The sequence below is a fragment of the Nomascus leucogenys genome, chromosome 2 (genome assembly GCF_006542625.1).
Source record: "Nomascus leucogenys isolate Asia chromosome 2, Asia_NLE_v1, whole genome shotgun sequence".
In the NCBI taxonomy this organism is placed as follows: Eukaryota; Metazoa; Chordata; class Mammalia; order Primates; family Hylobatidae; genus Nomascus; species Nomascus leucogenys.
The window spans coordinates 127122768-127136829 of NC_044382.1; the positions used below are offsets into that span (position 1 = coordinate 127122768).

The window sequence follows — 14062 nt, forward strand, 5'->3', positions numbered from 1 at the left end:
TAAGAGAAATGTCTAACAGGTAGGTCTTCTATTGATAGACATTTAAATTAATTTAAATTGTTTTTCATTATTCTAGGTACAATGACTTGTCTTTTTCTTTTTTGTGTGAGTTTTTCTATAATCTTGATTTCTATATGTGGAATTTCCAGGGAGTGTACCAATTTTAAATATCAATAACTTCTGACAAATTGCCCTCCAGAAATGTTTTACCAGTTTATACTTCCTCTGAGTGTATCTAAATATATGCTTTACATCCTTATCAACACTGCATGTTTTCATTGTATTACCTTTTTTTTTTTTTTTTTTTGCCAGTCAAAAAGGGGACAATGGACATCTTGTTTTACTTTGCATTTTCTTGATGCAAATTAAGCAGCATATCTTTTATTGTATTTTTGCCCTTCTGTGGCTTGCCTTTTAATACCCTTTATCTAATTTCCTGCTGATTTTTTTTTCTTATTGATTTGTATATCTTGACCTACTTTTTAAATCTGGTAAGCAGTCAAAACTTAAAAAAAATGTATCTCTTCAGAGAAAGGCTCTATATTGCTAACCAGGAATTGGGGGAGGGTGAAGGGACTGGGATTTTTGAAAGAGGAAAGAATATACATATTTACCTGTATTGATAAGTTGATATACAGTTTATTTTTTATTACTAAGGTGTTGAAGGAAACCTGGAAATTGGCACCATAAATGCATTCCCTTGTAATGGTTTTTTTAAGATGCCATACCAGTTACAAGTCCATACACCTAGAGGATAACTAATGTAGCATACTGAGGTTTGGATAAACCTGGTGCTTTCAAGAAAGTACAAATTACACTCAAATAATATATTTTAAAAACTCAGTCCCAATTTTAGTTCCAATTCCAATTCCCTCTTTTTACCATGAGCAAAACTGAGGTACAGAAAAGTAGTGTGTGTTACTAAAGGTTAGCTGAGTGGTTAAGTATAGAACATCTGCATTGAGAAGCCAGTTTACTTATTTTCCAGTTTAATATTAGGTCTTCTACCAGTAATCCGCTGACTCAGTCCTGTATGGCTACTGATTACTCAGTGAACTTCAGTGACCTTGTATTCCTGGAGCAAAGCTACTTTTAATGCAGAGCCCATTTCTTATTAATATGAAAACTGTTATGTTTTTCATCTTGAATCCATTTATAAAGATGTTTATTTGTGTGTGTGTTTGTACTAATTGTATTACTTTTACTAAGGCATTTTATGTTCCTCACACTCAAGGCAAAGAAATAAAACATAATCTGAAGAAAAATATATACTTCTTCAAAATAAAAAGAGTCTTCTTCATTATGCAGATCTGGGCATATTGTACAATACTTAATGGCTCAAGGGGATCAAAGTACCAGTTTGATGCTGATCCACTAAATAGAATCTCATTCGTATTTGATGACTGGACTAACTCTTTGGGGGCTGTGATAGATTGAACCATTCTGGTGATATCCCCAGATCTCACTAAATAAGAGAAGGCTGTACACTAGAATATGTAACAATTGATCTGGCTATAAATTATATCTATAGGCTCTTTATTATTATAAGGTGGCGAAAGAGACCCCTTTCTTGAGCACATGGTTAATAAAAGTATTATTGTCGTCTATAGATTGCTGGATTGATTTTGTGTTGTTATAATGAAGATAAGGTGCATATACCACTGTCAGATTAAGAAACTTCCATAGCTTGGCCAGGCGCAGTGGCTCACGCCTGTAATGCCAGTTGTTTGGGAGGCCGAGGCAGGTGGATCACAAGGTCAGGAGTTCAAGACCAGCTTGACCAAGATGGTGAAACCCCGTCTCTACTAAAAAGTACAAAAATTAGCTGGGCACGGTGGCAGGCACCTGTAATCCCAGCTCCTTGGGAGGCTGAGGTGGAATTGCTTGGACCCGGGCAGCAGAGGTTGCAGTGAGCTGAGATCACGCCACCCTACTCCAGCTTGGGCGAGAGTAAGACTCCGTCTCAAAAAAAAAAAAAAAAAGAAACTTCCACAATTTGTCTCAGTTGTTCAAATAATGGAGCAAGTCCCTTTTCTGGGTTGACAGTTAGTCCTATATTGGCATTGCTGCTGGCTATGAAACTCACCACCAAAGGTAAACGATTAAATTGAACTACTTGGTAGGTGTTATAGTAACAAATGATACTTTTATTTTTTGAAAGTCCAAGTTTTCTCCTTTCATCTGTGCAAGGGCAAAAGTAGATAAGAAAGTATGCTCTGGAGCATTATCATTAAGCATTACGTTTACTGGTTTATAATAAAGTATACTGCAAAGGATACAGATAAAGAGATGTGTAGGGTGAGGTATGGCGGCAGGGGTATGGAGCTTCCATGCTCTCCTTAGGGGTGAAATCTCCATGTGTTCAGCTATCCAGAAGCTCTGTAATTCTTAATTTATAGTAATAACCTGTTTGTATTTACTTGGTTCATGAACTCTTTTGCTTATAGACACGGATGATGGTGTTGATGATTCGAAAATAAATCCCGAAAAGAAGGAATTAGGCTGTGATAAAATGGTACCAAACTCAAGTTTTACGTCATTATCGTCAGCTGCCATTGATCATCAGATTGAAGTACTTCTGTCTGAATGGAGTAAAAATGCAGATATGCTATTTAGTATTCATCCCATGGATGGTTCTTTGCTAGTTTGGCATGTGGATTGGCTGGATGAATACCAGCCTGGTATGTTTCGTCAAGTACAGGTACTACTATTATTTCTGGAGAGCTACTTCCTTGTTTATGTGGGTACTGTTTTCTAATACCTCTTTATATAATTTTATATGTCCTAACACTTGGCTTTCTTAATTCTAGGTGTCCTTTGTTTCCAGAATTCCAGTAGCTTTCCCCACAGGTGATGCAAACTCTCTCTGTAAAAGCATAATGATGTATGCCTGTACCAAGAATGTTGACTTGGCTATTCAGCAGGGGAAACAAAAACCTTCTGGCCTCACCCGTTCCACATCAATGCTTATTTCTTCTGGTCACAATAAATCATCTAATAGTTTAAAATTAAGTATTTTTACCCCTAATGTTATGATGATTTCAAAACACGCCGATGGTTCTCTGAATCAGTGGCTGGTCAGTTTTGCCGAGGAATCTGCTTTTTCTACTGTTCTCAGTATTTCCCACAAATCCAGATATTGTGGTCATCGTTTTCATCTTAATGATTTAGCTTGCCACTCAGTATTACCATTATTGCTGACAACATCACACCATAATGCATTAAGGACACCAGATGTTGATAACCCAAAGCAACCTTTTGATTCTCTAAATGTTGAAGAATGCTCTTTGACACAACAAAATAAAAGCACTGTTGACGTGGCATTTCAGGATCCCAGTGCAGTTTACAGTGAGCTTATTCTTTGGAGGGTTGACCCAGTTGGGCCATTGTCTTTTTCTGGAGGAGTTTCTGAGCTTGCCCGGATTAATTCTCTTCATGTTTCTGCCTTTTCCAATGTGGCATGGCTGCCCACTCTTATACCCAGTTATTGTCTGGGTAAGTATTCTGGTTTTTATTACAGTAATTTAGATTTGCTGACATTATCATTAAAGGGTGAAATTTTAATATTTGTAAATACTTTCTAGGTGCATACTGCAACTCTCCTAGTGCATGCTTTGTAGCCAGTGATGGACAATATCTGAGATTATATGAAGCAGTTATTGATGCTAAGAAACTTTTATCTGAGCTTTCTAACCCTGAAATTTCTGTAAGTAATGTCTTTTAAAACAGCTTAAGTATATAATATTATGTTTTTAGATAGTTTATATTTATTGGGCATGTTCTACAATTGTGACCTATAATTTGTAATAAGCATTCGTATCTTTGTTTTATTTTTTCACATTTGTATTGTACTCTTGTAATGATTCAAAGCTCCTTTAAAAGGAAATCATTTCTTTCACTCTTTGAAAGAAAGTAGAGTCTGGTCTCCTGTAATATGTTTCTATAACACTTCTTTCCTCATAGATAAATGAAGACTATTGACGGTATAATGTAGAAGTTATATCGGCCCCCCTGCAATTATTTTATAGGCAGGAGGAGCTGGAACAGCAGGAATAGAATTTTAATCTTAAACATGAAAAGAAAGAGCCCTTAGCTTGGTTACAGTTCAGGCAAGAGTTCTTTCAGTATTGTTGTAAGGCTTTTGCCTTATGACAGGCCACATTTGTTCTCATACCCACCTAATAACAGCCTTCTAACTGCATTGTCTTAGAACATCCAACAAGCAAGCATTTCCACTTTTCTGGTTTTGGCGATTTTTCTTTTGGTATCCCCAGAGGCAGCCTTCAGCTGTACCAAGCTTTCTATTTAGGAGATTCAAGCCATCTTCGTGACTACTAATTAATGTATTTGTTAATGCTCGGCTTACAGAGTTGCATAAATGTCAGTGATCTGTTCCAATCCTGTTCTTTTCTGTAAGTTAATTTTAATGCATAATTTTGCGGAACACAAGGCTTTCCAAAACATGTATATAGTATTACAGTAGAAATGTATATATTTTGGGGGGGGGTCTTCTATTTATCAGGCATTTTTAAGTAATGGGAATTTAGATGTGAAGAAAAAGGTAAAAATTTGTATCATAGAGCTTATATTCTGGTGAAGGGAGATAGGAAGAAAACAGATAAAAATTTATTAATTAAAAATACTATGGATAGAAACAGTGTTGTAGGGAATTAGGAATTGCCAAGTAAGTTGCTGGTCGGGGAAAATTTCACAGAAAAAGTACCATTTGAGTAAAGATCTGAAGGAGATGTGGGAACTAAATATGTAGATATTTATTAAAGGGAGAGTGATTTGGGAAAAGGGACAGCTAGTTCAGAGATCCCAAGGCCAGAGCATGTTTGGTATGTGATAAGATTTGGCTCTGTGTCCCACCCAAATCTCATCTTGAATTATACTCCCCACATGTTGAGGGAGGGACCTGGTGGGAGGTGATTGGATCATGGGGGCAGTTCTCCCATCCTGTTCTCATGATAGTGAGGGAGTTCTCACAAGATCTGATGGTCTTAAAAGTGGCAGTTTCCGCTGCACATGTGCCCTCTCCTGACACCTGTGAAGAAGGTGCTTGCTTCTCCTTTGCCTTCTACCATGATTGTAAGTCCTGAGGCCTCCTGAGCCATGTAGAATTGTGAATCAATTAAACTTATTCATAAATTACCCAGTCTCAGATATTTCTTCATAGAGTGTGAAAACAGCCTAATACAGATAATTGGTACCAGGAGTGAGGCACTGCTATAAGGATAACCCAAAAATGTGGAAGCGGTGTTGGAACTGGGTAACAGGCAGAGATTGGAATAGTTGGGGGGCTCAGAAGAAGAGAGGAAGATGTGGGAAAGTTTGGAACTTCCTAGAGACTTGTTGAATGGTTTTGACCAAAATGCTGATAGTGATATGGACAACGAAGTCCCGGCTGAGGTAGTCTCTGATGAAGATGACGAACTTACTGGGATCTGGAACAAAGATCACTCATGTTAATGCTTTAGCAAAGAGGCTGGTGGCATTTTGGCCCTGCTTTAGAGATCTGTGGAACTTTGAACTTGAGAGAGATGATTTAGGTAATCTGGCAGAAGAAATTTGTAAGCAGCAAAGCATTCAAGAGGTCACCTGGCTTATTCTGAATGCATTCAGTTGTATGTGTTTACAAAGAGCTGGTTTGAAATTGAAATTTATGTTAACTTAGGTTTAAAAGGGAAGCAGAGCATAAAGGTTTAGAAAATATGCAGCCTGACCATGTGGTAGAAAAGAAAAACTCATTTCTGGAGAGGAATTCCAGGGCTACAGAAATTTGCATAAGTAACCAGGAGCTGAATGTTAATAGCCAAGGCAATGGGGAAAATGTCTCCTGGACATGTCAAAGATCTTCATGGCAGCCCCTCCCATCAGAGGTCTAGAGGCCTAGGAGGGAAAATGATTTCATGGGCCAGGCCCAGGGCCCAGGTGCTCTGTGCAGCCTTGGGATTCAGTGCCCTGCCTCCTAGCTGCTCTAGCTCTAGCCATGGCTGAAAGGGGCCATGGTACAGCTCGGGCTGTTGCTTCAGAGAGTGCAAGCCCCAAGCCTTGGCGGCTTCCACATGGTGTTGGGCCTGTGAGTGTGCAGAAGATGAGAGTTGAGGCTTGGCAGCAACCACCTAGATTTCAGAGGATGTATGGAAACACCTGGTGGATGTTCAGGCAGAGGTCTGCGGCAGGGGTGAGGTCCTCATGGAGAACTTCTACTAGGGCAATGCAGAGGGAGAATGTGGAGTTGGAGCGTCCCACGGAGTCCCCACTGTGGCCTGCCTCATGGAACTGGGAAAAGAGGGCCACCATCCTCCAGACCCCAAAAAGGTAGATCCACTGAGTTTGCACCATGTGCCTGGAAAAGCATAAGCACTCAACACTAGCCTGTGAAAGAAGCCACAGGCACTGTACCCTGCAGAGCCACAGGGGCAGAGCTTCCCAAGGCCATGGGAACCCACCCCTGTGTCAGTGTGCCTTGGGTGCAAGACATGTAGTCAAAGGATATTTTGGGGCTTAAGATTTAATGACTGCCTGGCCAGGTTTCAGACTTGCATGGAGCCTGTGGCCCTTTTGTTTTGGCCAGTTTCTTCTATTTGGAACAGAACATTTACCCAATGCCTGTGCTCCCATTGTATCTTGGAAGTAACCAACTTGCTTTTGATTTTACAGGCTCATAGGCAGAAGGGACTTCCCTTGTCTCAGATGATACTTTGGACTTGGACTTTTGGGTTAATGCTGGAAGGAGTTAAGACTTTGGGGAACTATTGGGAAGGCATGATTGGTTTTGAAATGTGAAAAGGGGATTTGGGAGGTGCTTGGGTGGATTGATATGGTTTATTGCTGTGTGCTCACCCAAATCTCATCTTGAATTATAATTGCCACATGTCAAGGGAGGCACCTGGTAGGAGGTGATTGGAACATGGGGCCATTTCCCTTATGCTGTTTGCATTATAGTGAGCAAGTTCTCACAAGATGTGATGGTTTAAAAAGTGTCAGTTTCCCCTGCATGCTTTCTTTCGTGCCACCTTGTAAAGAAGATGCTTGCTTCTCCTTCATCTTCCACCATGATTGTAAGTTTCCTGAGGGCTCCCCTGCCATGCAGAACTGTGAGTCCATTAAAATTACCCAGTCTCAGGTATTTATTTATAGCAGTGTGAAAATGGACTAATACAGTATGTAAAGGAACAGCAAGAAGGCCACTGTGGCTGGAGCAGAACATGTGAGGTGGAAAATAGTCAGGGATAAAGTCAGAAAGTTAGGCTGGCCAGGTCATATAAAGCCGGATAGGCCATTGTGGTAACTTCAGCTTTTACTCTGAATAACGTGGAAACTATAGAAGAGGTATGAAATGATTTAGGTTTTAAATGATTCCTCTGGTGGCTATATAGATTAGACATGAGATGCCAGAGTAGATCTAGAGAGACCAATTTAGGAACCAATTACAGTAGTCCAGGAGAGGGAAAAAAGGAGCTTAGAATGTAGCAAGTGGTAATGACAGAGATGATAAGAATGGCCAAATTCAAGATGTTGTTTAGAACATTGAATAGCTGTGAATGGACTGGATATGGTATGTGTGTGAGAAAAAAAGAGGACTCCCAAGGTTTGTGATTGAATATTAGGAAGAATAGAATTGCTGTGAATTGAGATGTGGAAGAATGTAGAAGTAGCAGGTTTTGAGGGGCAGGGAAATTCAAGAGTCTGGCTTTGGTCATGTTAATTTTGAGATGCCTGTTTGACATCCAAAAGACATAGTAGGTTAGTATCTGGAGTTCAGAGAGAGGTCTGGCCTGAAAATATGCAGTAGTTGTCAGTATATAAATTTGAAGTTGTGGAAGTGGGTGAGACTGTCAAGGGTGAGACTATAGTTAGAAAACAGAAGTGTTAGGCCAAGAGGGATGGCTCATGCCTGTAGTCCCAGTGCTTTTGGAGGCCGAGGCAGGCGGATCACTTGAGGTCAGAAGTTTGAGACCAGCTTGGCCAACATGGTGAAACCCCATCTATTAAAAATATAAAAATTAGCCAGATGTGGTGGCAGGAACCTGTAGTCTCAGCTACCTGGGAGGCTGAGGCAGGAGAATCGCTTGAACCTGGGAGGCAGAGGTTGCAGTGAGCCAAGATCACACCACTGCACTCCAGCCTTGGGCGACAGAGAGAGACACCATCTTAAGAAGTAATAGATGGAATGTGTGCTCACTTCAGCAGCACGTAAACTGAAATTGGAATAATACTGAGAAGATGAGCATGGCTCCTGTGCAAAGATGACATGCAAATTTGTGAAGTCTTCCATATTTCTCCAGAAGAGACTGGGGACCTATATTCAACATCCTTGAAGAAAAAAAAGTCTTCAACCAAGAATTTCCTATCTAGTCAAACTAAGCTTCCTAAGTGAAGAAGAAATAAGATCCTTTTTAGATAAACAAATATTGAGGGAGTCTGCCTTACAAGAGGTCTTGAAGGGAGTACTAAATATTGAATGGAAAGATCACTACCACCTAATATAAAAACACGCTTAAATACACAGACCAGTAACACTATAAAGCAACCACACAAACAAGCCAGCATAGTAACCAGCTAACAACACAATAACACAATCAGATCCACACATACCAGTGCTAACCTTGAATGTAAACAGGCTTAATGCACCACGTAAAAGGTATAGAGTGGCACACTGGATTTAAAAAAGAAAAACAATGGGCCGGGCGTGGTGGCTCACGCCTGTAATTCCAGCACTTTGGGAGGCCGAGGCTGGCAGATCACGAGGTCAGGAGATCGAGACCATCCTGGCTAACATGGTGAAGCCCCGTCTCTACTAAAAATACAAAAAATTAGCCGGGCGAGGTGGCGGGCGCCTGTAGTCCCAGCTACGGGGGAGGTTGAGGCAGGAGAATGGCGTGAACCATGGAGGGCGGAGCCTGCAGTGAGCCGAGATCGTGCCACTGCACTCCAGCCTGGGTGAAAGAGCGAGACTCCTTCTCAAAAAAAAAATAAAAAATAAAAAAAAAAAACAATGGTGTGTGGTCTTCAAGAGACCCCTCACACATATAATGACACCCATAGGCTCAAAATAAAGGGATGGAGAAAAATCTACTAAGTAAATGGAAATCGTAAAGAAGCCGGGTTGCCATCCTGATTTCAGACAAAGCAGACTCTAAATCAACAAAGATTAAAAACACAGAAGGGCATTACACAATGGTAAAGGGTTCAATTCAACAAGAAGACCTAACTATGGTAAATATATATGCAACCAACACGAGAGCACCCAGATTCAAAAAACAACTTCTTAGAAACCTACAAAGAGACATAGACTCCCACACAATAATAGTGGGAGACTTCCACACTTCACTGTCAGTATTAGACACATCATCGAGGCAGAAAAGTAACAGAGATATTCCGGACCCAAAGTCAACATTGGACCGAATGTATCTGACAGACTGCTGCAGAACTCTCCACCCAAAACAACAGAATATATATTCCTCTATTGCCACATGTCACATACTCTAAATTGGACCACATAATTGGACATAAAACAATCCTCAGCAAATGCAGAAGAACCAAACACACTGTTGGACCACAGTGCAATAAAAATAGAAGTCAGGATTTAAAAAATAGCTTAAACCAGTCAGTTACATGGATATTAAAAACGTGCTCCTGAATGACTTTTGGGTAAATCGTGAAATTAAGAGAGAAACCAAGAAGTTCTCTGAAAGTAATGGGAATAAAGATATAACATACCAGAATCTCTGGGACACAGCTAAGGCAGTGTTAAGACGGAAATTTATGATACTAAATGCCCACATCAAAAAGTCAGAAAGATCTCAAACTAATAACCTAACCTAACAACTGAAAGAACTAGAGAAGGAAAAACAAATCAACCCCAAAGCTAGCAGAAGATAAGAAATAATCAAAATGAGAGATGAACTGAAGGAAATTGAAACACAAAATACCATTCAAAAGATCAACAATTCCAGGAATTGGCTTTTTGAAAAAATTAGTAAGATAGATACGTTGCTAACTAAGCTAATAGAAAATCCAAATAAACCCAATTAGAAATTACCAAGGGGATGTTAACCACTGACTCTACAGACTTAAAAACAATAATTAAAAACTACTACGAATACCTCTATACACACAGACTACAAAACCTACAAGGGATGGATAAATTCCTGGACATATACCCCCTCCTAAGACTGAACCAGGAAGAAATTGATTCCCTAAACAGACTAATACAAGCTCCGAAATTGAGTCAGTAATAAATAGCCCACCAACCGAGAAACCCAGGATCTGAGGGATTCATAGCTGAATTCCACCAGATGCACAAAGAAGAGCTGGTACCATTCCTACTGAAAGTATTCCAAAAAATTGAGGAGGAGGGACTCCTCCCCAACTAATTTTTTGAGGCCAGCATTATCCTGATACCAAAACCTGGCAGACACACACAAGAAGAAAGCTTTAGCCCAGTATCCTCTATGAATATCAATGCAAAAATCCTTGACAAAATCCTGGCAAACCAAATCCAGTAGCACATCAAAAAGCTAGTTCACAGTGATCAAGTAGGCTTCATTCCTGGGATGCGAGTTTTGTTCAACATACAAAAATTAAATGTGATTTATCACATAAGGAGAACTGAAGACAAAAAACATAATTATTTCGGTAGATGCAGAAAAGGTTTTTGATAAAATTCAACATTCCTTCATATTAAAAACTCTCAATAAACTAGGTGTTGAAGGAACATATCTCAGAATAATAAGAGCCATCTTTGACAGACTCACAGCCAACATCATACTGAATGGGCAAAAACTGGAAGCATTCCCCTCGAAAACTGACACAAGGCAAGGATGCCCTGTCTTGCCACTCCTATGCAACATATTATTGGAAGTGCTGGCGAGAGCAATCAGGAAAGAGGAATAAAGGGCATCTAAATAGGAAGAGAGGAAGTGAAACTATCACTGTTTGTACATGACATGTTTCTATATCTAGATAACCCTATGTCTCGGCCCAAAAGCTCCTAGATCTGATAAACAGCTTCAGTAAAGTTTCAGGATACAAAAATCAATGTACAAGAAATGACTAGCATTCTTACACACCAACAACAGCTAAGCTGAGAACCAGTTCAGGAAGACAGTCCCATTCCCAACCGCCACATAAAGAATAAAATACCTAGAAATACAGCTATCCAGGAGGGTGAAAGATCTCTACTATGAGAATTACAAAACATTGCTCAAATAAATCAGAGAAGACACAAACACATGGGAAAAACATCCTATGTTGATGGATAGGAAGAATCAGTTTCATTAAAATGGCCATACTGCCCAAAGTAATTTATGGATTCAATGCTATTCCTATCAAACTACCAACAACATTGTTCACAGAACTAGAGAAACCTATTTTAAAAGTCATATGGAACCAAAATAAGAGCCTGTGTAGCCAAGGCAATCATAAAAAAAAAAAAAGAACAAAGCTTTGAGGTATCATGTTACCTGACTTCAAACCATACTACAGGAATACAGTAACCAAAACGCATAGTAGTGGTACAAAAACAGGCACATTGACCAATGAAACACAATAGAGAATCCAGATATAAGACCACACACCTACAACTATCTGATCTTTGACAACCCTGACAAAAACAAGCAATGGGGAAAGGTTTCCATTAATAAATGGTGCTGGCAGAATTGGCTAGCTATATGCAGAAAATTGAAACTGGATCCCTTCCTTACATCATATACAGAAATCAACTCAAGATGGATTAAAGACTTAAATGTAAAACCTAAAACTCTAAAAACCCTGGAAGACAATCTAGGCAATACCATTCTGGACATAGGAATGGACAGTGATTTCATAACAAAGACATCAAAAGCAATCATAACAGTAAATAGACAACCTACAGAATAGGAGAAAATATTTGCAAACTGTGCATCTGAGAAAGGTCTGAATATCCAACATCTGTAAGGAACTTAAATTTACAAGAGAAAAGCAGCTCCATCAAAAAGTGGGTAAAGGACGTGAGCACTTTTCAAAAGAAGACATATGTGGCAACAAATATGATAGAAAGCTCAATATCACTGATCATTAGAGAAATGCAAATAAAAACCGCAATGTGACACCATCTCACACCCGTCAGAATGGCTATTATTAAAAAGTCAAAAAAAAAAAAAAAAAGATGCTGGTGAGGTTGCAGTGAAAAGGGAACACTGACACACTGTTGATGGGAGTGTAAATTAGTTCAACTGTTGTGGAAAGCAGTACTGTGATTCCTCAAAGAGCTAAAAACAGAACTGCCTTTCGACCCAGCAATCCCATTACTGGCTATGTACCTAGAGGAGTATAAATCATTCTATGGTAAGAGCACATGCATGCAAATTTCGTTGCAGCATCATTCACAATAGCAAAGACATAGAATCAACCCAAATGCCCATGAGTGACAGACTGGATTAAGAAAATGTGGTCCATACACACCATGGAATACTGTGCAGCCATAAAAAAGAATGAAATGATGTAATTTGCAGGAACGTGGGTGGAGCTGGCATTCATAAAGCAACGTCTTTATGGAGGCCATTCTTTAAGGAGGCCATTATCCTTAGCAAACTAACACAGGAATAGAAAACCAGATACGGCATGTTCTCACTTATAGGTGGGAGCTAAATGATGAGAACTCATGAACCCCAAGAATGGAAAAACAGGCACTGGGGACTTCTTCAGGATGGAAGGTGGGAGGAGGGAGTGGACCAGAAAAAATAACTATCAGGTACTAGGCTTAGTACCTGGATGATGAAACAATCTGTACAACAAAGCCCTGTGACGTGAGTTTAGCACACGTACTCCCAAACCTACAATGAAACTTAAAAAAAATTAAAGATTGAATGCTGGAATGCTGTGTTAAAAGTAGGGTGGAAATGCAAGGGTGAATGTGGTGTATAATGGAAGGCAAAAGAAAAAAAGTATTTCAAGGAGGAAGAAGGAATGATTACCAAGATCAGATACTGCTGATAAAGCAAGTCTGATAAAGATTTGAAAATAGACTACTGAATTTAGCAGTGTGACCTTGACTAAAGCAGTCAGGACATAAATGGCTGAAGAAATCGGCATATTTGAATAGTATGTAATCTTGTTTCTTTAGCTCTATCCTTCCTACCTCAAAATTAATGTTTAAAAAGCACTAATTATTAGAACATTTCCAGGAGGTTTATATCAATTTTTCACATTTATGGATGTAATTTTTTTCCTTAACAGTTACCAAGCATTGCTTTTATTTTTCTCTGTACCAACTGAGCTGTAATGCTTTTTCATTCGTATGTTAATTCCTATAAAGACTAAAGACCTAGCATTTTTATAGTTGAAAGGGGCTATATTTAGGCCCACTTGAATTTTATTGTTATTTATCTGTTATGCCTGAAATTTTGTTATTTACTCTTATTTGCATATGAATTGTTTAGTAAATTATCAATTTTTTTTAAAAAAACAGAAATACGTTGGTGAAGTCTTTAACATTGTCAGTCAACAATCAACAGCCAGGCCAGGATGCATTATTGCGTTAGATCCCATTACCAAACTTGTAAGTATTAATTTTTGGGGGGAGGTATATTAAAAAAAAGTTTATGAAAACATTTTGCATAAAATCTGTATATTAATGTAATTTGAAAATTTGCTATATATTTACAGGTAAAGTAGATTCAGTAATTAACTCATCACATAATAGATAACATACTATTGTATATTTTACTTCCTAGACTTCAAACTAGAAAACAAATTATCCTCATTACGATGTTCACAACCAAATAAATTTTCAAACTTTGACTCAAACATATTATAAATATTAATATTATCATATTACCATTAGATTTAATAAAGTGGTGTTAGGTTCCTCATCCGTGGTTATGAAAATCACTGAAAACTAGGTTCCAATTTGTGGCTAAATTAAAAACATTGGTGGATATTATTTCTTACTTACAAAGACTCATTGTAATGAAAGCAAATCATCTTGACCTAAATTTTTATATTCATCTGTTTAATCTAATGGAGGTGCCACACACTTACGTTCTGCTGAACTTTTGACGTCTTATTCTGC

The 14062-nt window shown here is 38.8% G+C and overlaps 1 protein-coding gene and 1 non-coding gene across 4 annotated transcripts in view; both read left to right on the forward strand.

The window, feature by feature from the left end:
• DMXL1 (Dmx like 1) overlaps positions 1-14062 on the forward strand; it is a 173490-nt gene that overhangs the window by 55095 nt on the left and 104333 nt on the right. For all 3 annotated transcript variants that reach the window (XR_004031469.1, XM_030818105.1, XM_030818110.1), the window contains exons 11-14: positions 2448-2701; positions 2811-3495; positions 3585-3706; positions 13460-13549. Coding sequence is in view for 2 of the 3 variants with exons in the window: in XM_030818105.1 (XP_030673965.1) it covers positions 2448-2701; positions 2811-3495; positions 3585-3706; positions 13460-13549 (1151 nt within the window). In the remaining variant the exon portion in view is untranslated. The remainder of the gene's footprint in view (positions 1-2447; positions 2702-2810; positions 3496-3584; positions 3707-13459; positions 13550-14062) is intronic.
• Positions 8184-8290, forward strand: LOC115831786. Its single transcript, XR_004027283.1, has one exon. It is a non-coding gene; the product is annotated as a U6 spliceosomal RNA (small nuclear RNA).